At 42.9% G+C, this 27841-nt stretch overlaps 2 protein-coding genes across 3 annotated transcripts in view; one reads left to right on the top strand and one right to left on the bottom strand.

Moving 5' to 3' along the window:
* Nucleotides 1-2214: 2214 nt before the first annotated feature.
* Nucleotides 2215-27126, bottom strand: LOC129835399 (zinc finger protein 862-like). Its single transcript, XM_055901037.1, has 6 exons — nucleotides 27040-27126; nucleotides 26780-26882; nucleotides 26267-26421; nucleotides 25865-26088; nucleotides 4663-5350; nucleotides 2215-4481 (listed from the first exon to the last, which is right to left on the bottom strand). The coding sequence occupies exons 1-6, from the start codon at nucleotides 27124-27126 to the stop codon at nucleotides 4407-4409; spliced, it is 1332 nt and encodes a 443-aa protein (XP_055757012.1). The 3' UTR covers nucleotides 2215-4406.
* LOC129835046 (uncharacterized protein C4orf19-like) overlaps nucleotides 11346-27841 on the top strand; it is a 29928-nt gene continuing 13432 nt past the window's right edge. For both annotated transcript variants that reach the window (XM_055900389.1, XM_055900387.1), the window contains exon 1: nucleotides 11346-11615. The gene's annotated coding sequence lies outside the window, so the exon portion shown is untranslated. The remainder of the gene's footprint in view (nucleotides 11616-27841) is intronic.

Raw genomic sequence — 27841 nt, 5'->3', positions numbered from 1 at the left:
CTGGGGACACGCATCTCAGGGCTAGTGCGGGGAGAAGGAACAGGGCATACTGGACCCTGGAGACGCACATTAGGCCTAGTGCGTGGTGCCGGCACTGGTGGTATCGGGCTGGGAACACGCTTCTCAGGGCTAGTGCGGGGAGAAGGAACAGGGCATACTGGACTCTCAAGGCGTACTATAGGCCTTGTGCGTGGTACCGGTACTGGTGGTACCGGGCTGAGGACCCGCACATCAGGACGAGTACGGGGAGAAGGAACAGTGCGTACAGGACTCTGGAGACACACAGAAGGCTTGGTGCGTGGTGTAGGCACTGGTGGTAATGTGCTGGAGACACGCACCACAGGGCTAGTACGTGGAGGAACAGTAACAGGACGCACAGGACTCTGGAGACACACAGGAGGCTTTGTGCGTGCTGTAGGCACCGTCTTAACCAGACGGCTAGCACGCACCTCAGGACGAGTATGGAGAGCTGTTCCCGGTGACATTAACTCACCAACACGCTCATTCGGACGGATGCCGTGCCTCATGCACCAAACCAGTACATCCCTCATAACTCTCTCCTCCAATTTCTCCATTAATTCCTTTACTGTCTCTGCGTCGCTCACTTCCAAATCCGCCCTCACCGGCTCCTTACGGTAAGCAGGAGGAGTTGGCTCACGTCTCCCGACTGACCCAACTAAACTACCCGAGAGCCCTCCCCCAAGAAATTTTTGGGTTTGACTTACGGGGTTCCAGCCTTGTTTCCGTGCTGCCTCCTCATATCGCCGCCTCTCTGCTTTCGCTGCCTCCAGCTCAGCTTTGGGACAGCAATATTCTCCCGGCTGTGCCCATGGATCTTCTCCGTCCAATATTTCCTCCCAACTCCAATAATCCTGTGTAGCAGGCCACTGCTCCAATTCACGCTGCTTGATCCTTTGGTGGGTAATTCTGTCACGATCGTGTACTGGAGAGACGGACCAAGATGCAGCGGAATAATGATACATCTTCTCTTTTTATTTAAAGAAGATGAACGAACACGACACACTTTAACAAACTATACAAAACAACAAACGACCGTGAAGCTAAATAACGTTGTGCACATACACATACAGGCTACAAACGTTCTACATAGACAATTACCCACATCACATGAAAGCCTATGGCTACCCTAAATATGGCTCCCAATCAGAGACAACAGAAATCAGCTGTCTCTAATTGGGAACTCATTCAGGCAACCATAGACTCTCCTAAACAACTAAACCAACATAGACAACGCTAGACACATGCACTACACACAAACCCATACAATACACCCAACACCCCCTTTACCATATAATCCCCCAAAACCGACAAAACACAAACATTCCCCATGTCACACCCTGACCTAACTAAAATAATAAAGAAAACAAAGAATACTAAGGCCAGGGCGTGACAAGGACATCTACTTTGTGCATGAAACAAGTAATTTTCCCAAAAATTGTTTTCAAACAGATTATATCACTATAATTCACTGCATCACAATTCCAGTGGGTCAGAAGTTTACATACACTAAATTGACTGTGCCTTTAAACACTTTGGAAAATTCCAGAAAATGATGTCATGGCTGTAGAAGCTTCTGATAGGCATCCTTGACATCATTTTAGTCAATTCGAGGTCTACCTGTGGATGTATTTCAAGGCCTACCTTCAAACTCAGTGCCTCTTTGCTTGACATCATGGGAAAATCAAAAGAAATCAGCAAAGACCTCAGAAAAAAAATGTGGACCACAAGTCTGGTTCATCCTTGGGAGCAATTGCCAAACACCTGAAGGTACCACGTCCATCTGTACAAGCAAGTATAAACACCATTGCACCACGCAGCCATCATACTGCTCAGGAAGGAGACCCATTCTGTCTCCTAGAGATGAATGTACTTTGGTGCGAAAAGTGCAAATCAATCCCAGAACAACAGTAAAGGACCTTGTGAAGATGCTGGAGGAAACAAGTACAAAAGTTACTATATCCACAGTAAAACGAGTCCTATAACGACATAACCTAAAAGGCCGCTCAGCAAGGAAGAAGCCACTGCTCCAACCTCCATAAACCGCCATAAAAAAGCCAGATTACGGTTTGCAATTGCACATGGGGACAAAGATTGTACTTTTTGGAGAAATGTCCTCTGGTCTGATGAAACAAAAATAGAGCTGTTTGGCCATAATGACCATCGTTATGTTTGGAGGAAAAAGGGGGAGGCTTGCAAGTCGAAGAACACCATCCCAACCGTGAAGGACGGGGGTGGCAGCATCATGCTGTGGGGGTGCTTTGCTGCAGGAAGGACTGGTGCACTTCACAAAATAGATGGCATCATGAATAGGGAAAATTAAAGCTTAGTCGCAAGTGTGTCTTCCAAATGGACAATGACCCCAACTTCCAAAGTTGTGGCAAAATGGCATAAGGACAACCAAGTCAAAGTATTAAAGTGGCCATTACAAAGCCCTGACCTCAATCCCATAGAAAATGTGTGGGCAGAACTGAAAAAGTGTGTGCGAGCAAGGAGGCCTACAAACCTGACTCAGTTACACCAGCGCTGTCAGGAGGAATGGGCCAAAATTCACCCAACGTATTGTGGGAAGCTTGTGGAAGGCTCCCCGACACATTTGACCCAAGTTAAACAATTCAAAGACAATGCTACCAATTACCTATTGAGTGTATGTAAACTTCTGACCCACTGGGAATGTGATGAAAGAAATAAAAGCTGAAATAAGTCATTCTCTCTCATTTTATTCTGACATTTCACATTCTTAAAATAAAGTGGTGATCTTAACTGACATAAGAAAGGGCATTTTTACTCAGATTCAATGTCAGGAATTGTGAAAAACTGAGTTTAAATGTATTTGGCTAAGGTGTATGTACATAGTCCATCTGTAAACTACCTACCCAATTTACCTACCTCACCCCCATACTGCTTTTATTTATTTACTTTTCTGCTCTTTTGCACACCAGTATCTCTTCTTGCACATGATCATCTGATGATTTATCACTCCAGTGTTAATCTGCTAAATTGTAATTATTCGATTTATTGCCTACCTCATGCCTTTTGCACACATTGTATATAGATTCTCTTTTTTCTACCATGTTATTGACTTGTTTATTGTTTACTCCATGTGTAACTCTGTGTTGTTGTCTGTTCACACTGCTATGCTTTATCTTGGCCAGGTCGCAGTTGCAAATGAGAACTTGTTCTCAACTATTCTACCTGGTTAAATAAAGGTAAAATAAAAAAATAAATAAAAATGTACACTTCCGATTTCAGCTGTATGTGTGACACAAAAAGGCATTTTTTTTTTCTCCGGTAAGAAATATGCTTGGCTGGTGGATTTTTTTCATCTATTCATTTATTTTCCCAGCCTGAACACAACTGAAGAAGTCTTTTGCTAGTTTTTGCTAGTTTTTGCTATTAAATGTACATTTTAATCAACTTAAACCTCCACATCAGACTCCTCACTCTCTACCACAATCACCCTCTTTGCACGGTCCGTGAAGTCTGGCCTCCTGCTCCTGACAGAGTCCTGGTGCCACAGCATCACAGCTTTTATCATATCATTCCCCTGATCTCTGGAGAGAACAGCTGGACCATAAAGGAGATATGACAGTGTATCAGACTTTAGGTTAGACCGACAATCGGTTTTCACCTGTTTCATGGTATTAAAACCTCTTTCACATTCAGCTGTGGAGGCAGGGAAGGACAGGACCAGGTCATCCAATGCCAGCAAATCAGGGCAGAAATGCTAATGGCTCCTGTTGACACAGAACCAGAACATCTTCTGCAGGGACTGGGGCTCTTGGTACGTCAGCACCTTCAGGACAGTCCACTGGTCAGGGATCCTTTCAACATGGATGCCAGAGGTTTCCAAGACATGCTTGAAGTGGTCCACCAGGGTTTCCAGTTCAGTGTCACCAAAATCTATAATACTTGTATACATTACATAACAAGCATCATGCAGTTTTGATTCTCAAATTATAAAAAAAAATGTATCATGAACATGAACCTAACCTGACTCCCCTGTAATACAAAACATAAAGTAACCTGCTGCTCTATCTCCTGACTCTGGCCAGTTGGTGAAGCTGACCAGCTTGGTGGCACACACAGGACCCCTACACTGGCATCCTGGAATCTTGACTAGCCTGTCAAGCATTGTGTCCTGTGAGGTGACGAGGGTCTTACTGTCACCTCTGGTCAGCGAAATTCCCTTATATCTGTTGGCCATTGTGGCCTTCATCATGGGGCCTTCTCTGATAATAAAAGGCTAATTTGACCATCCTTTCAGAATGTTCCTTTACAACACACTCTGACTCACACTCTCTCATTGACGTTATCCTTTCTCTTAATTCTCTTAAGGTAAGTATTTCTTATTGCAGCTTAAATAAACATACCCGGTTTTGTACTTATTAAGTAATGCCTGTGATGAGCACAAGGAGCTGTGGGCTTCTGCTATGGTGATGGTGGGAATCAGCAGATTGAATCTGAAATACATAAAGAACAAAGACATACAAATAGACAATGAATTGCTGTCCTAAAAAAACTATATTAGATATGACACATTTGATCAGTTACCAATTGTAACCATGTTTGTTGTTATTTACTGGAGATTACATAGTGATGATGACTTTTTGAGTACTTAGCATAGCAATCTAGAGCCACTACCTGTTCCAGGTGCTGGACAAGCCCCTGGTAACCTCGCAGGAAGTGGTCCAGTAGGTGTCCTACCCATCGGAGCCCGCCAATTCTGGTGGGCAACAGTGTTGTGTGCCCAAGAGCTTGGAAGCTGTCTACCAGGTTTGCCCTGCTCAGTGGACTGGTGTGGTAGAAGGTGTACAGCCCACTGAAGAGGTCTTCAACTTTCTGAAAAATCACGTTGGACTGGATGGCATCAGAAAAGGTCAGTTCAAGGCGGTGTGCCATACAGTGGATGCCGATGATGTAGGCCATATCCCCCTTCAGCCGGCTGACCACACCATTCTTGGCTCCGGTCATCACAGCAGCTCCATCTGTTCCCAGAGCGACCAACTTGCTCCCCCACTCATCACACACTCCCTCCTTGATGGCACTGATGGCGTTGCTTATGTGTGCCGTGTCTGCCTTATCCACTGACTTGATGCCAACAAACTTCGACTCGATCTTGCCCTTATGACAGAATCTGACATAAACTAACTCCTCCTCTTTCACAGAACTGTCTGTGGAGCCATCTGACATGATGGAGAGAAATTTGGTGCTTTTCAGATTCTCTCTGATGTTGTTTCTCTCCACCTCTGCAATATGGTGCATAAACTCTTTGGCCTGCTTCTCATTTCTATATGTTGAGCCCACAGCGATTCCCTTTTTGTCATCCAAACTGCAAAAATAAAACATCAAATTAATTAAATAACAATTAAATATACAATCATGTTATCCAATATAGCTGGCAGTTGATTGTGCTAAATTAGCCTTCTACCCTTGGTTTACTTAAGGATCAACACTATAAGGCAGGTAAAGTCAATTGTGTCTCAATGTAAACAGCATCTGGAGACAAACATTAAAATAGAACGTTACAGAACCATAGGAAAGCATGGAGATCCATGTCAGCATCAGTAGGCCTATAATTTTATGGTATTTATACACTATTTTGAGGTGAACCAAAGCTTATCAAGAGCTGAGAAATAACCTACAATACTGGACCAGGTCTGCTAAATAGACTTGAAAAAAACAGCTACAAAAGTACCAGTCTAGCTACAAGAGTAACAACATTTTCACTTCCTCGCACATCCCCTCGAAGTCAGAAAGTGGTCTCGCCTTCTTGCCAGTGGCATGTACAGTCCTAAACAGTATCTTCATCTTCGTGCTGGTCTGCTCTGACATTGTCATTAGCGCCGTCAAAGAGTGTCAAGAGGAGAGGTTCTGATTGAGCCCGGGACACAGACACGCAGGCAATGTGACACTTGCTGTTTTCATGGTCACAAATGTTCTCCAGCTTCATCGTTTTATTTCCGATGACAAATTGGTTGTTTCTGCTTTTATCTTTAGCATACTTACGACACACAGAACAACTCATCACCACAGCCTCCGCATCATACTGTAGCCAGCCTCTTGAAACTCCTTTATCTTCAAACCTCCATTTCTCACAAAACGTTATTTTTTTATGTAATTCATTCTCCTTTTCGTCGATAGGTTTTTGTTTCAAAGGTTGGCTTACTCCAGGTAAATGTCGCCACATAACAGCTTTCTAATGAACGGTAGCTAGCAGCATACCCGTGGCAAGTGAGCGATGTCGAGTAGCTGATGTCCCATGCAGTAAAGAGTGCAGTGAAACTAGGAGCACTAGAGATGGTCTGTGGTAGGTTGGCAAACATGAGTAATTTCCTCGAGCCAACATGCCAAATCTTATTACATTATTACTTTGGCACATTTACCCGCCAGTGTGGCGGATAGCCTTCTGAGATTTACTCGCCAAACGGAAAATCTACCCGCATTTGGAGCTTGGTGGGTGTTAATTTCAGATCCTGGGTACGGGACTATAAAAAGTTTGGGAACCACTGTGCTGGAGGATACATTATGACATGCACCCGAGCTCAATTTTGAGTCTCATAGCAAAGGGTCTGAATAATTATGTAAATAAGGTATCTTTTTAGAATTTTTTTAATTCTAAAAACCTGTTAGCGCTTTGTCATTATGGGGTATTTTATGTAGATTGATGAAAACAATTGATTTAATATATTTTAGAATAAGGCTGTAACATACAATTTGGAAACAGTCAAGGTGTCTGAATACTTTCCAAATGCACTGTACCTTTGTGAATTCAGGAAGAAAGTAATCCAATGTATTTTGGACTGTTGGGATTAGTTGGAATCTTTGCCAGTTTATAGATATCAAGTCATCAATGAAATAATCAATATTGACATTTTTACATTGTCTTAAATTAAACAATTTTGGTAGTGCTACAGTGCCTTGCCAAATGATTCATCCCCCTTGGCATTTTTCCTATTTTGTTGCATTACAAACTGTAATTTATATGGATTATTATTTTGATTTCATGTAATGGACATACATAAAATAGTCCAAATTGGTGAAGTTAAATGAAAGAAATAACTTTTTCAACAAAAATATAATAATACAAACGGAAAAGTGGTGCATATGTATTCACCCCTTGGCTATGAAGCCCCTAAATAAGATCTGATGCAACCAATTACCTTCAGAAGTCACATAATTAGTTAAATAAAGTCCACCTGTGTGCAATCTAAGTGTCACATGATCTGTCACATGATCTCAGTATATATACACCTGTTCTGAAAGGCCCCAGTGTCTGCAACACGACCAAGCAAGCGGCACCATGTAGCTCTCCAAACAGATCAGGGACAAAGTTGTGGAGAAGTACACATCAGAGTTGGGTTATAAAAAAAACGAAAGTTTTAACATCCCACAGAACACAATTAAATTCATTATTAAAAAATGGAAAGAATATGGCACCACAACAAACCTGCCAAGGGAGGGCCGCCCACCAAAACTCACAGACCAGGCAAGTAGGGCATTAATCAGAGAGGCAACAAATAGACCAAAGATAACCCTGAAGGAGCTGCAAAGCTCTACAGTGGAGATTGAAGTATCTGTCCATAGGACCACTTTAAGCTGTACACTCCACCGAGCTGGGCTTTACGGAAGAGTGACAGAAAAAAGCCATTGCTTAAAGAACAAAATAAGCAAACACGTTTGGTGTTCGCCAAAAGGCATGTGGGAGATTCCCCAAACATATGGAAGAAGGTACTCTGGTCAGATGAGACTAAAATTGAGCTTTTTGCCCATCAAGGAAAATGCTATATTTGGCGCAAACCCAACACCTCTCATCACCCCGAGAGACCTATCCCGAGTGAAGCATGGTGGTGGGAGCATCATGCTATGGGGATGTTTGTCATTGGCAGGGACTGGGATACTGGTCAGAATTGAAGGAATGATGGATGGCACTAAATACAGGGAAATTCTTGAGGGAAACCTAATTCAGTCTTCCAGAGATTTGAGACTGGGACAAAGGTTCACCTTCCAGCAGAACAATGACCCTAAGCATACTGCTAAAGTAACACTCGAGTGGATTAAGGAAAAACATTTAAATGTCTTGGAATGGCCTTGTCAAAGCCCAGACCTCAATCCAATTGAGAATCTGTGGTATGACTTAAAGATTACTGTACACCAGCGGAACCCATCCTACTTGAAGGAACTGGAGCAGTTTTGCCTTGAAGAATGGGAAAAAAATCCCAGTGGCTAGATGTGCAAAGCTTATAGAGACATACCCCAAGAAACTTGCAGCTGTAATTGCTGCAAAATGTGGCTCTACAAAGTATTGACTTTGGGAGGGTTAATATTTATGCACACTCAAGTTTTCTTGTATTTCTTTTCTTGTTTGTTTCACAATAAAGTGGTATTGTGCATCTTCAAAGTGGTAGGCATGTTGTGTAAATCAAATGATACAAACCCCCCAAAAATCCATTTTAATTCCAGGTTGTAAGAAAACAAAATAGGAAAACTTTTTACAAACACAGTAGATTATGGAACAATCACTGAAACATTAACAGAATAACTGTAACAGAATGACATCACGAGTTCCTGATCTGTACTACACAAATAAATAATTATGCATGACATTCTCTTTATGGTGATGTGTCCTGAATAGGTTCACAAAGGTAGAAAAATACAATATTCTCCTTTGCATAGTTGGGTATTATTCTACACACTGGCTATTATTCTATTGAGCCCTGCCCCCAAACAAGACCATATCTTGGTTGGTCCGAACCGGACCAATCAGACAATTAAGCAATAATACACTCGAGGCCAAGTGTTATGACATTTTTATCATGGCTTTGATGTGGTCATAACCACGAGGTGAAGCAGAGTGGCGTAGACCACCACAGCCATGATAAAAATGTCATAACACATGGCCTCGAGTGTATTATTGCGTTTATACAAAAAAGTCAAGATTATTTCCCAAACCATCCATTTTTCAACAAAACGTGATGCTACATTCACTAACACTGGTTGTCAAGCGACATTTTAGGCGTTCTCTGGTTGTTAGTTCTATTCGTATTGACTGCCATTTAAAGCAAAACTATCCAACCTTAAAATCATCCATGACGAGTTACTAAGACTAGTAGTTGTAAAAGTAGTAGTGGTAGTGTCTTGCTACTGTAGGTAATGATGTAAACAATGCCACTTTATATGAACGTGGCCATGTGTACGTTGTCTCATATATCATGGGCAGGAGAGGCTCTAACAATGGGAATTCCAAACCACCAGCTTAATAATCACAGATAATCACAAGGTTGGCACACAGTACAGTACAGTAGAGCACAGTACAGTATAGTTTGGCACAGTACAGTGCAGTACAGTACTGTACAGTATAATTTGGTACAGTACAGAATAGTACAGTAGAGTTCAGTACAGTAGGCAGTAGAGTAGAATACAGTAAATTATACTGTGTTCTACTTAAGTGTCTGCTACTATACTAATCTCTACTGTACAGAACTGTATTGTGCTGACTTATACTTTACTTTGTTGTACTTCTGTGCTGTCTAAATTTGTGAAACAGACTTGCCATGCGGTAACCATATTCCCTACATAGTAGTCTACTTTAGACCAGCTACCTATAGACCCTGGTCAAAAATCGTGTACTATACGGAGAATAGGGTAGAAACATGGTAGAAACATCATAAAGCTCATCTGTAATGTTTCCCTTGTTGCATTGATGGATAACGTTGTGTGAGCAGGAGACTCGTCGTCTCATCTGCTTGCGGTTTCCCCCCAAACTAAGACATTTCGATCTATCTCGCCGGAACCTAATCTAGCTACGGTTAGCTCCTGTAGCTATTTGATGGAATGAACAACAATATGAGCTTGTCATGCGGCCCTGCATAGTGAGTAAATTCAATAACTAGCAACAATAACTGTTCTCCAGTCCAAAATGTTAGATAGCTAACGTTACTGGCTTTGGCTAGCTAGCTAATGTTAGCTACTGTAGCTAGCAACTGACCTTTAAATTAACGTTAACGTTACCATTACAACTCCATCAAATTGATTTAACGTAATAACATTTAAATCTAACCTGTGCGATAGTTTGTTAGCTAACTACCGCGTTACATGAATTTGCAGCTATAGCTAAGCTAACGCATTACCGTTAGCTATAGGCGACCAACGGCACAGGAACGTTAGCAAGCTAACTACAGTAGAGGATATAACGTTAGCTATATTTTAATGTTAATGTTAGTCAGCATTTACAAACGTATATATAGTTAAATTCAGTGACAATTAGATGTAGTAATAATAGATAGTTACCCAATTTGATTGTCAATATTAGCTTCTTCAGCATCAACGAGTATCTAACGTTACTGGCAACACAGGCAACCCAACGGTCAAATAAGTGTGAGCCTTGCCAGTGTGAGCGCGCTAGGTGTCCACGTGACCTTAGTTTGGCGCACTAGCTTTGATCATGGCTGCACTAATATTTTTCTGATAGTCTTCTAATTACCTGTAGATAATAACCCTCAATTGTTATTAACATTTCATTAATGTATTTTATTGGAATTAAATGAATGGATAATTTGAAGTGGTGGCTGCATGCATGCTATACTGGGTCAGTTTGTAATTCAAGCCTATTTTGTCAAATTGCTTTATTATTCCTAATCCAGATATCCCCATTTATTAATTACATTTCTTCCTCCATCAAATGTAGGCATATACCCTAACCCCCTTATGTATTATAGAGAACATCATATTTGATGTATGAATGTAGCCAACCGTTTATTGATTAGTTTGATTCATTTTAAGCAATTTGGCATCACAGCATATTTTAGTAACTTTAAGATTTGCATGATAATTTAAAAAAAAATTATGAGTAAAATGTTCACTTCTCCAAAGTGTTAAAGCATTGTTATGAGACGCAATGTGGATGAATGATTCAGTGATTTCATTTCACATTGCAAACTCATCTCTTCGGATTTCCCATCTTCTACACGTCGCAGTAGAGCGGCCAATTGGTTTATAATTGACACCTGCACTTCTATTCATTATTTAATCATCATAGGTTTTATACATATTTTCTGATAAATTATTGCCAACCATGATACGAAAAGGTTTTACTGTCCATAGGTAGGCTATGTCTAAAAGATTTCAAACGTGCAGGTGAATAATGATTATGCATTGAGAGAATAAAAGGAAGTCAATTGTCTATCTGTGCATAAATGACATTGAACAAAAAAAAATGCACACTCTTTTAGCACCTAATAGGACCTTATGTAAATGTTTATGTGCAGTAGCTCACGTTTTATGTGCACTAGCGACTTCGAAGTCACATGATCGCTCATTAACGCCATGCAAACTCTAGGCAGCCCATGTCCAGGCCTTGCTTAGACTAACATCAAACATTCAAATATCCGTGCTTTGCCAGAGACATGGGACATAGCAGTCACGGTGGACTTTTCCTTCGCAGCGACAGACGGCAACAAACACCACAGGGAAAGGAAATATTCTAGTCAAATATGAACAGAATATGCTACCTTCACTTTTCGGATGGTTTGAACTTTTATCCGTGAATTGTTGACACTACAGCGAAAGGGTGTCCGCACCTTCAGTTAGCGCGACAGGTAAAGTCTCTCTCCATCTCCTCTGCCAAGTAGTAGAAGACTAGAAAAATGTTTTTACACGTTTATAAGTCACGTGTTGACAACAACAACAGTGGAAAGTTGTAGGAGTTCAGTAGTTGTTGTTATGACAGGCATATGGCTATTTACAAAGACGCACAAATCAGGTTTGCACACATGTTGCGCGAGTTTCAAAGGCTTCCCATCGCATTTCCATGGTTAAATGTAAATCATTGAACAATATTTGTATGTATACTATTTATAAGATCAACTTTGGAAATGCAGTTATTGAAAATAAAATGCGTTTTGTTTTAGTAAGTCCCGCGCTAACACAAGAGAATGAGGGATGTCAAAGAATTAAGAATGTAATTAAGGCTATTGGTTTAAACTGTGTGTGTGGGTGTGCTGTGTGAGTCTAAAATGGATTTGCATTTAACTATATGCCAAAAATGTGTATTGACCTGTTGAATGCCATTCAGTTGGAGACTGAAAAGAGACAGGGATAGATGGTTGTGTGACATATGGTAGGCCTATATGATATTAAAATATGCAGAGCTCACCCCCCATAACAGTGATGAATGGGCAGGTCTTTTTTAATGTTGGCAATAGCAGTTAAAAGAATAGCAGTTAATTAAGTTAATGATTTAACAGTAATGGTCCATTGAAATCAGCTATAAGCTGTTTGCTTGGCCTTGGGCACTGTTTGCACTTTCTGATGTGTGCCTAATGCCATGTGAACTTCATATCTATCAGCTGTTACAAATCTCATCAATTTGCCAAATGTAGGCCTAGCTATTCCTATATGTGGATCACTCAGTACACCACTAGTGTGTGTTTCACAGGTAGTGAGGCTGCTGTACACACATAGAACTGACCTCATAGGTGTGGGTGTTGTTGAAAATACTCTGCGACATAATGCCATTGGTAAAGGCTACGCATCAGTGCAATGTTGATCAGTGTGGCTCTCTCCTGCCTAAGAACACCTTACGTTGAAGAAGAAGAAGAAGAAGTGTCCTAGTGCCCATCCTACCTCTCTTGTAACCTAGTGACCACCAGGAAGTGACCTTAGATCAGTAACTTCCTATTAAGTGGCTCAGTACTGAGACCAACAGCCGGTTTGTTGGCACTATGGGGGTAGTGGGGTTGGGTGATAAGAAATGCTGATAAGAGTTTGAGAGAGAGAGCGAGAGAGAGGAAAGAGAGGTTTGTTTTTAGCTAATGCCCAAGGCCATTTAAAAGGGGTGTTTGGGGAATACACACAAACACACTCACACAGACATTGTGTCTATATGACCTCACCACCCCTACCCACATAAAAAAAATACAACAGTTTACTATTTAATACTATAGTACGTACTATAGAATTATATAGTATTCTGTAGTATACTGTAGAATACTATACTACACGCTGTAGTAACCCTTGATTGTGTAGTGCTTACTATATCATTTTGTAGTATACTGCGGAATACTATACTCCACACTGTAGTGTTGTCATGATAACAATATTGCGATACTACGATACCAGATTTTCCTTGGCAAAATAAATAAATACATGAGGCCTACTTAACTCTATGGTCCTTTAGAACCTACTTTTGTGAAATATTGTGTGCTATAGCTTGCAAAATAAACAAATGTGACTCTGGGTGACGACATAAGGCTGTTTTTCTAACATTAGGACTGTTTTCCTCAAGAAATGTAGTCCGCTTCATGTTTTGTTTCCTTTCATGCTTTACTTCCTAGTATTGCGATATTGGTAACGTGACAACACTAAAACACTGTAGTATCCCGTTACCATACTGTAGAATGTTCTAGTATGAACTGAACTGAACTATCTGTTCAGAATCCAGTCATACATTCCTACAGGTTATGGATCATTTCCTCTTAGTATGTGCCTAGTAGGTTTCCTCAAGGAGAACCCCCCCATTTCTATGTCAAAGATAGTAAAAGAAAAAAACACTGTTGTAAATACTACAGTAATACCTGCAAAAACACAACAGTAATTATTATATTATATACTATAGTTTACTATAGTAATACTACAGTATTTATACTATAATACACTTTACTACAGTACACTACAGTAATGTCTGCAAAAACACTACAGTGAATACTATAGTATATAAATATGGTAATACTACAGTATAGCATAGTATACTTTTTTCATATGGGTATCACCCAGTGTGTTTTGTATGATTATGGCCATTGGTAATATTTCAGTGACAGTGAGTTTTACATGGGTTGTGTCAGTGTCAAATAGATTACATCATGTTAAAAGTCACCAATTTTACTTGACACAGCTTTTTACAGGATAAAAATAATTTTATAGACCAATTCTAGTATCCTGGAAGTCAATACTGATGTGTGTGTTCGTTGGGTATTTGATAATCTAATGAGGTTCTATTGCAATCTCATGAGACCACATTTTGTGTACTTTAGTCGTCATGACATATCACCATGGCTACGAGCACCAGGGTAACCCATCTGGCCTTACCTGGCCTTATTCAAATGAACCCACTTTTAATGCTGCGTCATTGTGTGTTCATGGCTCGCATTTCACTTCTCAAAAAATCTGTAGGCTGATGACTTTTAGACTTAAGCGTTATATCTGTGAAACGTATTATGATGGCATCACAAACTACTATATTGTTTTTATTTAATTCAGTCACAGCTTTTCTGTGGAAGTGCTTTGGTTATCAAGAGCGAGATAAATCTACCCAAAGTAGATGTAGCAAGAAAGTGTAGGCTTGATAAGCTCTCACACACGTCTAACTGCCAAATGCCATATACAGAAGAATAAGAGTGAATGAACGGCTGAGAGGCATGGATTTTGAATCATTTCGTAGGGTCTTAAACGCCACAGATTTGATAAGAGGGGTCCAAAATGGCCCTCCTATGAAGAAAAGATGGGCTGTTCTATAAAAACATACTATCCACACACACACTCATGCATGCACACACAGACACTGTGTGTACATTGTTTTAAAAAACGAAGTTGAAGTTACAGTATATATTTTCAATGTATTACCACAAGCGGACCTTTCTAAAGGTCTACAGGAGTCACCAGGTGTGGTGACATTCTGTTATTGTCTTCCATCTCTTTGTGTGAATAGTCAAAGGGCCCTTATTTTTTTGTTTGATACTGTAGCTTGCTTGGGGGCCTTTTAAAGTGAAGAGATTGAGATATTTCACATTAAACTTTTTACAGCTTATATTATTTCCCATTATTGGCCAAATGCTAGCAGATCCCCAGCGTCTAATTAAACAAGCTCTCAGGGGAGAGTTTCAGAGACTGATATTCAACATCTGTCTCTCAGGGAAAATATTCTGATGAATAATTATAACATGAAACATAAATGTTATAGCCCTGTGTTTTGTAGATTATGCTACCTGTATGTTGTCTTATTTGGTATGGTGAAACACGAACCTGCAGTGTAACAGATTTGGTGGATGGCGTTCAGCTATTTAAGATGGAAAACAACAATCAACGAAGCTATGCCCTGCGATGAACCATCAAACAGGCAAAGCGTCAATACAGGGCTAAGATTAAATCATACTACACCGGCTCCGACGCTCGTCTTATGTGGCAGGGCTTGCAAACTATTACAGACTACAAAGGGAAGCACAGCCGCGAGCTGCCCAGTGACACGAGCCTACCAGACAAGCTAAATCACTTCTATGCTCGCTTTGAGGCAAGCAACGCTGAAGCATGCATGAGAGCATCAGCTGTTCCGGACGACTGTGTGATCACGCTCTCCGTAGTCGACGTGAGTAACACCTTTAAACAGGTCAACATACAAAAGGCTGTGGGGCCAAACAGATTACCAGGACGTGTGCTTCGGGCATGTGCTGACCAGCTGGCAGGTGTCTTCACTAACATTTTCAACATGTCCCTGATTGAGTCTGTAATACAAACATGTTTCAAGCAGACTACCATAGTCCCGGTGCCCTAGAACACAAAAGCAACCTGCCTAAATTACTACAGACCCATAGCACTCATGTGACCGTAGCGTACGTGTAGGTATGTACGGCAGTACCAAATCGGAAAGATAGGTAGGAGCAAGTCCATGTGATGCTTTGTAGGTTAGCAGTAAAACCTTGAAATCAGCCCTGGCCTTAACAGGAAGCCAGTGTAGGGAGGCTAGCACTGGAGTAATATGATCAAATTTTGGGGTTCTAGTCAGGATTCTAGCAGCCGTATTTAGCACTAATTGAAGTTTATTTAGTGCTTTATCCGGGTAGCCGGAAAGTAGAGCATTGCAGTAGTCTAACCTAGAAGAAACAAAAGCATGGTCAGATTTTTGCAATGTTATGTAAATGGTAAAAAGCTGTCCTTGAAACAGTCTTGATATGATCGTCAAAAGAGAGATCAGGGTCCAGAGTAACGCCGAGGTCCTTCACAGTTTTATTTGAGACGACTGTACAACCATCAAGATTAATTGTCAGATTCAACAGAAGATCTCTTTGTTTCTTGGGACCTAGAACAAGCATCTCTGTTTTGTCTGAGTTTAAAAGTAGAACGTTTGCAGCCATGCACTTCCTTATGTCTGAAACACAGGCTTCCAGCAAGGGCAATTTTGGGGCTTCACCATGTTTCATTGAAATGTACAGCTGTGTGTCAATTAACATTATGTTTTCGAATTACATCCCCAAGAGGTAAAATATATAGTGAAAACAATAGTGGTCCTAAAACGGAACCTTGAGAAACACCGACATTTACAGTTGATTTGTCACAGGACAAACCATTCACAGAGACAAACTGATATCTTTCCGACAGATAAGATCTAAACCAGGCCAGAACTTGTCCGTGTAGACCAATTTGGGTTTCTAATCTCCAAAAGAATGTGGTGATCGATGGTATCAAAAGCAGCACTAAGGTCTAGGAGCACGAGGATAGATGCAGAGCCTCGGTCTGACGCCATTAAAAGGTAATTTACCACCTTCGCAAGTGCAGTCTCAGTGCTATGATGGGGTCTAAACCAGACTGAAGCATTTCGTATACATTGTTTGTCTTCAGGAAGGCAGTGAGTTGCTGCACAACAGCTTTTTCTAAAATGTTTGAGAGGAATGGGAGATTCGATATAGTCCGATAGTTTTTTTATATTTTCTGGGCCAAGGTTTGGCTTTTTGAAGACAGGCTTTATTGCTGCCACTTTTCGTAAGTTTGGACACAGCCGGTGGATAGAGAGCCGTTTATTATGTTCAACATAGGAGGGCCAAGCACAGAAAGCAACTCTTTCAGTAGTTTAGTTGGAATATGGTCCAGTATGCAGCTTGAAGGTTTAGAGGCCATGATTATGTTCATCATTGTGTCAAGCGATATAGTACTAAAACACCTGAGTGTCTCCCTTGATCCTAGGTCCTGGCAGAGTTGTACAGACTCAGGACAACTGAGCTTTGGAGGAATACGCAGATTTAAAGAGGAGTCCGTAATTTGCTTTCTAATGATCATGATAATGATCAAGTTTGTGAATTTATTACTGCTGAAGTGAATGCCATCTTCTCTTGGGGAATGCTGATTTTTAGTTAGCTTTGCGACAGTATCAAAAATATATTTCGTATTGTTCTTATTTTCCTCAATTAAGTTGGAAAAATAGGATGATCGAGCAGCAGTGAGGGCTCTTCGATACTGCACAGTACTGTCTTTCCAAGCTAGTCGGAAGACTTCCGTTTGGTGTGGCGCCATTTCCGTTCCAATTTCCTGGAAGCTTGCTTCAGAGCTCGGGTATTTTCTGTATACCAGGGAGCTAGTTTCTTATGACAAATGTTTTTTTGTTTTTAGGGGTGCGACTGCATCTAGGTTATTGCGCAAGGTTAAATTGAGTTCCTCAGTTAGGTGTTTAACTGATTTTTGTCCTCTGACGTCCTTGGGTAGGCAGAAGGAGTCTGGAAGGGCATCAAGGAATCTTTGTGTTGTCTGAGAATTTATAGCACGGCTTTTGATGCTCCTTGGTTGGGGTCTCAGCAGATTATTTGTTGCGACTGCAAACATAATAAAATGGTGGTCCGATAGTCCAGGATTATGAGGAGAAACATTAAGATCCACAAAATTTATTCCATGGGACAAAACTAGGTCCAGAGTATGACCGTGGCAGTGAGTAGGTCCGGAGACATGTTGGACAAAACCCACTGAGTCGATGGTGGCTCCGAAAGCCTTTTGGAGTGGGTCTGTGGACTTTTCCATGTGAATATTAAAGTCACCAAAAATTAGAATATTATCTGCTATGACTACAAGGTCCAATAGGAATTCAGCGAACTCAGTGAGGAATGCTGTACATGGCCCAGGAGGCCTGTAAACAGTAGCTATAAAAAGGGATTGAGTAGGCTGCATAGATTTCATGACTAGAAGCTCAAAAGACGAATACGTCGGGGGGGGTTTTGTAAATTGAAATTCGCTATCGTAAATGTTAGCAACACCTCCGCCTTTGCGGAATGCGCCGGGGATATGGTCACTAGTGTAACCAGGAGGTGAGGCTTCATTTAACACAGTAAATTCATCAGGATTAAGCCATGTTTCAGTCAGGCCAATCACATCAAGATTATGATCAGTGATTAGTTCACTGACTATGACTGCCTTGAAAATGAGGGTTCTAACATTAAGTAGCCCCATTTTGAGATGTGAGGTATCACGATCTCTTTCAATCATTTTGGCCGCCTTTCCTTCCAGTTCTCTGCTGCCAGTGACTGGAACGAATTGCAAAAATCGCTGAAGTTGGAGACTTTTATTTCCCTCACCAACTTTAAACATCAACTATCTGAGCAGCTAACCGATCGCTGCAGCTGTACATAGTCCACCCAATCTACCTACATCACCCCATACTGTTTTTTTATTATTTTATTTACTTTTCTGCTCTTTTGCACACCAGTATCTCTACTTGCACATCATCATCTGCTCATGTATCACTCCAGTGTTAATCTGCTAAATTGTAATTATTCGCTCCTATGGACTATTTATTGCCTACCTCCTCATGCCTTTTGCACACACTGTATATAGACTTTCATTTTTCTACTGTGTCATTGACTTGTTTATTGTGTTATTGGCTTGTTTATTGTTTACTCCATGTGTAACTCTGTGTTGTTGTCTGTGTCACCATGCTTTGCTTTATCTTGGCCAGGTCACAGTTGCAAATGAGAACTTGTTCTCAACTAGCCTACCTAGTTAAATAAAGGTCAAATAAAATAATGGAGGAGGTCTTTATCCTAGTGATATTGCGAAGGTGAACACTGCCATGTTTAGTTTTGCCCAACCTAGGTCGAGGCACAGACACGGTCTCAATGGGGATAGCTGAGCTGACTACACTGACTGTGCTAGGGGCAGACTCCACTAAGCTGGTAGGCTGGCTAATGCTGCCTGGCCTGCATCCTATTTCATTGTGGAGCTAGGGGAGTTATAGCCCTGTCTATGATCGTAGATAAGATGAGAGAACCCCTCCAGCTAGGATGGAGTCCGTCACTCCTCAACAGACCAGGCTTGGTCCTGTTTGTGGGTGAGTCCCAGAATGAGGGCCAATTATCTACAAATTCTACCTTTTGGGAGTGGCAGAAAACAGTTTTCAACCAGCGATTGAGTTGTGAGACTCAGCTGTAGAGCTCATTTGCAGACGACACAACAGTGGTAGGCCTGATCACCGACAACAACGAGACAGCCTATAGGGAGGAGGTCAGAGACCTGGCCGTGTGGTGCCAGAATAACAACCTATCTCTCAAGCGTAACCAAGACTAAGGAGATTATTGTGGACTACAGAAAAAGGAGGACCGAGCACGCCCCCATTCTCATCAATGGGGCTGTAGTGGAGCAGGTTGAGAACTACAAGTTCCTTGGTGTCCACATCAACAACAAACTAGAATGGTCCAAACACACCAAGGCAGTTGTGAAAAGGGCACGACAAAGCCTACTCCCCCTCAGGAAACTAAAAAGATTTGGCATGGGTCCTGAGATCCTCAAAAGGTTCTACAGCTGATACATCGAGAGCATCCTGAATGGTTGCATCACTGCCTGGTACGGCAATTGCTCGGCCTCTGACCGCAAGGCACTACAGAGGGCAGTGCGTACGGCCCAGTACATCACTGGGGCTAAGCTGCCTGCCATCCAGGACCTCTACACCCTAAAAATGGTCAAAGACCCCAGCCACCCCAGTCATAGACTGTTCTTTCTACTACCGCATGGCAAGCGGTACCGGAGTGCCAAGTCTAGGACAAAAAGGCTTCTCGACAGTTTACCCCCAAGCCATAAGACTCCTAAACAGGTAATCAAATGGTTACCCGGACTATTTGCATTGTGTGCCCCCTCCAACCCCTCTTTTTACGCTGCTGCTACTCTCTGTTTATCATATATGCATAGTCACTTTAGCTATGCATTCATGTTCATATTACCTCATTTGGGCCGACCAACCAGTGCTCCTGCACATTGGCTAACCGGGCTATCTGCATTGTGTCCCACCCACCACCCGCCAACCCCTCTTTTACGCTACTGCTACTCTCTGTTCATCATATATGTATAGTCACTTTTACCATATCTACATGTACATACTACCTCAATCAGCCTGACTAACCGGTGTCTGTATGTAGCCTCGCTACATCTATTGCCTCGCTATTGTATATAGCCTGTCTTTTTACTGTTGTTTTATTTCTTTACCTACCTATTGTTCACCTAATAACTTTTTTGCACTATTGGTTAGAGCCTGTTAGTAAGCATTTCACTGTAAGGTTTACACCTGTTGTATTTAGTGCACGTGACAAATAAACTTTGATTTGAACTCACAAAGCGGAAAACATTTAATTATCTCCAAGGGACTGAGGACTGTGATGGGTTTCGTTGTGGGAGGCACACTTATGAAAAAGTTAAATCAACAACTCGACATCAACTTGAAGTCAACAACTATCATGGTGTTTATTAAACTACACATGCAATCAAAGCTAATCAAACTATCCAACAAAGGACATAACTACAGTGTATATGTCTTACGTCACTTTGCCTGCAGTATTTTTGTAACAAAAGAGACCATCAGGGCAGGTTGGCATCTCTAGATATGAGAGATGGAATACTCATTTTTCATCTAAAGATTAAACCGGCTAGTGCCTTTTCAGCTCAATACTTTGGGCTAAAATCTAGCTTCAGGCCATAATAAAAAATCTTCCCCATGGCTTTTCTCAAATGGATCTGACTGGCAATGCGATGGCTTGCCCCCGATTCTAATCGGATTCACATTTAGGGAACAATCTGCAGCAATCCAACTTTTATTGACTTTTTTTCCAAGATGGAACATTTAAATTTCCTCCCAAGGAAAATGACTCGGAGCATGGGCTCTGCCAAAGTGATAATCTTCTTCCTATCATCTCAGATCCTAAGAAACAGTACTAGGCAACACAATCATAAAATTCAGATAAAATGCTATTACCGCCGAAGAATAATGACCAATATTGGAATCAATGATAGCTACAGTTGAAGTCGTAAGTTAACATACACTTAGGTTGGAGTCATTAACTTGTTTTTCAACCACTCCACAAATGTCTTGTTTACAAACTATAGTTTTGTCAAGTAAGTTAGGAGATCTACTTTGTGCATGACACAAGTCATTTTTCTAACAATTGTTAACTGATTATTTCACTTATAATTCACTGTATCACAATTCGTGGGTCAGGAGTTTACATGCACTAAGTTGACTGTGCCTTTAACTTCACTTGGAAAATTCCAGAAAATGATGTCATCGCTTTAGAAGCTTCTGCTAGGCATCAATGACATAATTTCAGTCATTTGGAGGTGTACCTGTGGATGTATTTCAAGGCCTACCTTCAAACTCAGTGTCTCTTTGCTTGACATCATGGGAAAATCAAAAGAAGTCAGCCAAGACCTCAGAAAGAAATTGTTGACCTCCACAAGTTTGGTTCATCCTTGGGAGCAATTTCCAAACGCCTGAAGGTACCGCGTTCATCTGTACAACCAATAGTACGCAAGTATAAACACCATGGGACCATGCAGCCTTCATACCGCTCAGGAAGGAGACATGTTCTGTCTCCTAGAGATGAACGTACTTTGGTGTGCAAATCAAGTGCAAATCAATCCCAGAACAACAGCAAAGGACCTTGTGAAGATGCTGGAGGAAACAGATACAAAAGTATCTATATCCACAGTAAAACGAGTCCTATATCGACATAACCTGAATGGCCGCTCAGCAAAGAAGAAGTCACTGCTCCAAAACCGCTATAAAAAAAGCCAGACTACGGTTTGCAACTGCACATGGAGACAAAGTACGTACTTTTTGGAGAAATGTCCTCTGGTCTTATGACACAAAAATAGAACTGTTTAGCCATAATGAGCATTGTTATGTTTGGAGGAAAAAGGGGCAAATGGTTCTTCCAAATGGACAATCACCCCAAGCATACTTCCAAAATTGTGGCAAAATGGCTTAAGGACAACAAAGTCAAGGTATTGGAGTGGCCATCACAAAGCACTAAACTCAATCCTATAGAAACTTTGTGGGCAGAACTGAACAAGCGTGTGCGAGCAAGGAGGCCTTACAAGCCTGACTCAGTTACACCAGCTCTGTCAGGAGGAATGGGCAAAAATTCACCATACTTATTGTGGGAAGCTTGTGGAAGGCTACCCGAAACATTTGACCCAAGTTAAACAATTTAAAGGCAATGCTACCGAATTGTCACGATCGTCGTAACTTTGAATAGAGGACCAAGGCTCAGCGTAATAGAAAGACATCTTCTTTTATTATGAAGACGAACAAAACAACAAACAGACGACCGTGAAGCTATTTAAACAAATAGTGCTGACACTAAACACTACACATAGACAATTACCCACAGAAGCCTAATGCCTATGGCTGCCTTAAATATGGCTCCCAATCAGAGACAATGAAAGACAGCTGTCTCTGATTGAGAACCATTCAGGCAACCATAGACATACCTAGACACCTACACAACCCCATAACCTCTACAAAACCCCCTATACAATACAACCACCCAAGACGAGACAAATACACACAAACCTTCCACTTGTCACACCCTGACCTAACCAAAATATTACAGAAAACAAAGATAACTAAGGCCAGGGCGTGACAGTACCCCACCTCCCCAAAGGTGCGGACTCCGGCCGCAAAACCTGACACAGAAAGGGAGGGTCCGGGTGGGCCTTCCTACGCCGGCGGCTCGGGTGCGGGATGTGGCCCCCACTCCACCATAGTTAATACCCGCTTTGGTGGCTCTGGCAGATCCTGGCTGGCTGGCGGCTCTGGCAGGTCATGGCTGGCGGGCGGCTCTGGCTGCTCCTGGCTGGCGGGCGGCTCTGGCTGCTCCTGGCTGGCGGGCGGCTCTGGCTGCTCCTGGCTGGCGGGCGGCTCTGGCTGCTCCTGGCTGGCGGGCGGCTCTGGCGGCTCGGGACAGACGGGCGGCTCTGGCGGCTCGGGACAGACGGGCGGCTCTGACGGCTCGGGACAGACGGGCGGCTCTGACGGCTCGGGACAGACGTGCGGTTCAGACGGCGCTGGCCTGACGGATAGCTCTGGGCAGACGGGCAGTGCAGGCGGCACTTGGCAGACGGCAGACTCTGGCCGGCTGAGGCGCACAGTAGGCCTGGTGCGTGGTGCCGGAACTGGTGGTACCGGGCTAAGGACATGCACCTTAAGGCTAGTGCGGGGAGCAGCAGCAGGGCGCACAGGAGGCTTGGTGCGTGGTGTTGGCACTGGTGGTACTGGGCTGGAGACACGCACCATAGGGCAAGTGCGTGGAGGAGGAACAGGGCTCTGGAGACGCACTGGAAGCCTCGTGCATGGTGTAGGCACTGGTGGTACTGGGCTGGGGCGGGGAGGTGGCGCCGGATATACCGGACCGTGCAGGCGTACTGGCTCCCTTGAGCACTGAGCCTGCCCAACCTTACCTGGTTGTATGCTCCCCGTAGCCTGACCAGTGCAGGGAGGTGGAATAACCCGCACTGGGCTGTGTAGGCGAACCGGGGACACCATGCGTAAGGCTGGTGCCATGTATGCCGGCCCGAGGAGACGCACTGGAGACCAGACGCGTTGAGCTGGCTTCATGGCACCTGGCTCAATGCCCAATCTAGCCCGGCCGATACGAGGAGCTGGTATGTACCGCACCGGGCTATGCACCCGTACAGGAGAGACACCGTGCGCTCTACCGCGTAACACAGTGTCTGCCCGTACTCTCGCTCTCCACGGTAAGATCGGGAAGTTGACGCAGGTCTCCTACCTGACTTCGCTACACTACCCTTTAGCCCCCCCCCCCCCCCCCCAATACATTTTTTGGGCTGACTCACAGGCTTCCTACCGCGTCGTCGTGCTGCCTCCATTCGCCGGTATCCCTCCTCACACTGCTCCAGAGAATCCCAGGCGGGCTCCGGCATTCTCCCTGGGTCGATCGCCCACCTGTCGATCTCCTCCCACGTAGTATAGTCCAGACTCTGCTCCCATTGCCATAAATCCTGTGTAGGTTGCTCCTGCTGCTGCTTAACACGCTGCTTGGTCCTTGTTTGGTGGGTAATTCTGTCACGATCGTCGTAACTTTGAATAGAGGACCAAGGCGCAGTGTGATAGAAAGACATCTTCTTTTATTATGAAGACGAACAAAACAACAAACAGACGACCGGGAAGCTATTCAAACAAATAGTGCTGACACTAAACACTATACATAGACAATTACCCACAATAGCCTAATGCCTATGGCTGCCTTAAATATGGCTCCCAATCAGAGACAATGAAAGACAGCTGTTTCTGATTGAGAACCATTCAGGCAACCATAGACATACCTAGACACCTACACTAAACACAACCCCATAACCTCTACAAAACCCCCTATACAATACAACCACCCAAGATGAGACAAATACACACAAACATCCCCCCTGTCACACCCTGACCTAACCAAAATATTACAGAAAACAAAGATAACTAAGGCCAGGGCGTGACACGAATACTAATTGAGTGTATGTAAACTTCTGACCCACTGGGAATGTGATGAGAGAAATAAAATCTGAAATAAATCATTCTCTATACTATTATTCTGACATTTCACATTCTTAAAATAAAGTGGAGATCCTAACTCGCCTAAGACAGGGAATCTTTACTAGGATTAAATGTCAGGAATTGTGAAAAACTGAGTTTAAATGTATTTTGGCTAAGGTGTATGTAAACTTCCGACTTCAACTGTATCTGACACACAGATTGAAGATCATTATGCTGTTGGAAGTTCTCCAGGTGAGAACAATTATTGGTCATTTTGATATTCTGATGTAACTCCAATGCTGCCGTTATTGGTTACCAAGGGACCTATGAAGAGGGAGTATTGATGTGATGTAATAATATGCTCTTTATTGACAGTAGTGACTGTCTCTCACTCATCCCTCCCTAGTTCTCCTTCTTCTGGTCTACTTGGTGTACTGTCTGTCAGTCTTTATCTTTTAGGTCAGTGGTGCACAACTCTAGAACTTAAGGGCTACAGTGTTTGCTGATATTAATCCTTCCCTTTCAGTAATAGACTGTGTTACAGTAGTAACCAGGTGTAGTAGTAACCATCTCTGAGTTATAACGATTCAATCCAAAAAACAGTTGTTCTCTGGCCCCCTAGGTCTGGAGTTGAGTGTGAACTGTAGTCTACTTATAGTCAACCTCAGGTAACAGAAGTAACTCATACCTTCTCACAACTAGAGGCCTGAAGTACAAGCAGGTATTTTAGTTTTGCTTCCTTCAACAATTACCACAGAGTGTGCATTCTTTGGAGTGGTCCAGGTACTGTAAATGCTAATAGGCTACTGTTTAGGCTAATATGCTACTTATATATTTTAGGGTCTCTCTCTTGCTCAACGGAGCGTCTTAGTTAGCCCAAGGCAGACCTGGTTTCATATACTATTTAAAAATACTCAGATACTTTCAGCATTTGCTTTAAGCCCGTTTGGAATGCAAGGTGGGTTGAGTTTGCTCTTTGGGGACATTTATTTTGGTTCCATTTAGGCAGGCAAGTTCAATCAAGCACAGTTGAAGTTACAAGTTGTATTTGTCGTATGTACAGGATACACATGGTATACACCATCCAACGTTGTGATGTGTGTATAGCATGAATGTATATGTGTGTTTGTGTGTGTGTGTGTGTGCGCGCATGCATGCGTGTATGGATGAGTGTATATCTGTGTGGATTTGTGCGTAAGTTGGTATTAGACCTCATGCCCCGATAGCGTTTGCCCGACGGTAAGGGAGTGAGCGGAATGTGGCTGGGATGTGTGGGGTCCTTGATGATACTGCGGGCCTTCCTCAGGCACCGTTTCGAGTAGATGTCCTTTACGGGTGGGGAGTATGGTCCCAGTGATGTACTGGGCCATCTTCGCCACCCGCTGGAGGGTCTTGCGGTCGTGGACAGAGCAATTCACGTACCAGGCTGTGATACAACCGGTCAGGGCGCTGTCGACGGTGTAGTGGGAGTACTTGGAGGGCGCCCTCTTGACAAGAGTGGTGGTGTTGTTGGTCTGTGTCAAAATGTGGACGCAGAGGAACTTAAAACTGCTGACTCTCTACTGCAGTCCCGTTGATGTGGATTGGGTAATGTTCCCTCCTCTGCCCCCTGAAGTCAACAATCAACTCCTTTGTTTTGCTGACGTTGAGGGACAGGTTGTTGTCTTGGCACCACAATGCCAGTTTACTTACTTCCTCCCTATAGGCTGACTCGTCGTTGTTGATCAGACCTACAACCGTGGTCTTGTCAGCAAGCTTGATGATGGAGTTGCTGTTGTGTAAAGCCATGCAGTCATGGATGAACAGGGAGTACAGCAGAGGGCTGAGTACACACCCCTTGTGGGCCCCTGTGATAAAGGGTCAGTGTGGAGGAGGTTGCCAATCCACACAGCCTGTGGTCTGCCCGTAAGAAACTACAGGATCCAGTTGCAGAGGGTGGTGTCCAGACCCAGGGCCCTGGGATTGGTTTCGAGCTTGGAGGGAACAATCCAAGGTTGAGTTGAATGCTGAACTGTAGTCAATGAACAGCATCCTCATATAGGTGTTCCTCTTGTCCAGATGTGTTATGGCCATGTGATTAACGATGGAAATTATATCTTCCGTGGATCTGTTGGAGCGGTAGGCAAATAGTATTCGGTCCAGTGTGCCTGGCATGTTGGCCTTGATGTGGGCCATGACCAGCTTCTCGAAGCACTTCATGATGACCAGGGTGAGGGCGACCGGGGCGATAGTCATTTGGGCATGTCACCTTGCTTTTCTTGGGCACTGAGACGATGGTGGTCTCCTTGAAGCAGGTGGGGACTATGGCCTGGGACAGGGACAGGATGAAGATGTTCGAGAAGACACCCGCCAGCTGGTCAGCGCACACTCTGAGGACTAGCCAAGGTATGCAATCTGGTCTGGTGTGAGTATTCACATCAGCCTCGGAGAGTGAGAGTCTTCCTAGATGGCTCTGTATTGTTTGCCTGGAAGCGATCATAAAATGTTTTAAGCTCGTCTGAGAGGGAGGCTTCGTTGGGCACCACACAGCTGGATATGTCTTTAAAGTCCATGATAGTCTGAGTTGCCAGACATCAATTCAAGTTTGAGTCTGTATTATCTTTTTGCATCCCTAATGGATTTGCAGAGCTTGTACCTGCTTGCTTTGTACACGTTGCGCGTCACCGGGGTTCGTTCCTGCTAACATTTATTGCTGCAGTACGGGCTCCCAGCATGGTTCTGATATCTCCGTTCATCCAGGGTTTTTGGTTGGGGTGTGTCCGAATTGCTATTGTGGGTACAACATCACCACATTTCCTAATGAAGCCTGTCACTGAAGATGTATATTCCTCAATGTTCCTAAAACAGGTTTTGCTTTGAAAATATCACCCATCCCTATCTCATTTCAATGGGAACAACAAGCATTGTCTCGAATATATCCTGACAATCATTTCCAGGTATAGGTCTCTCGGAGAGCTAAAAGATAGGGAAGCAACCACCATTTACCTACATATGTAGGCTGCTATAGCCTACATATTTATTTACTTTGTCATTCTATAATTTTCATGGAATTTTATTAGCAATTAAATAATGAATTTAGAATTTATCCAAATACATTTTCTATAAATAATTTTACCAGCTTCATGTATTCTGCACCGCTCCCCTGCGCTATGGCAGCACTACATCCTAGTTCAATTCGCAAGTGGACGAAACTATCTCACCGGAGAAAGCATCTGAGCAAGCAAAACAGTGCCTCTCCATCTGGTCATAAAGAGTATGACATGCCAT

Source organism: Salvelinus fontinalis, chromosome 36 (genome assembly GCF_029448725.1).
Source record: "Salvelinus fontinalis isolate EN_2023a chromosome 36, ASM2944872v1, whole genome shotgun sequence".
Taxonomy (NCBI): domain Eukaryota; kingdom Metazoa; phylum Chordata; class Actinopteri; order Salmoniformes; family Salmonidae; genus Salvelinus; species Salvelinus fontinalis.
The sequence above is the reverse complement of the archived record's forward strand: the minus strand, read 5'-3'. Positions and strand labels throughout refer to the sequence as shown.

Excerpts from the sequence above, each read along its gene's own strand:
- LOC129835399 (XM_055901037.1), bottom strand. The coding sequence starts at position 27,126 with ATGGACTTTAAAGACATATCCAGCTGTGTGGTGCCCAACGAAGCCTCC. Across the intron at positions 26,883-27,039 it reads CATTTTATGATCGCTTCCAG|GCCATAGTCCCCACCTGCTT; the intron begins GCAAACAATACA and ends TCCCTGTCCCAG. Across the intron at positions 26,422-26,779 it reads CCCCGGTCGCCCTCACCCTG|GGGCCCACAAGGGGTGTGTA; the intron begins GTCATCATGAAG and ends CCTTTATCACAG.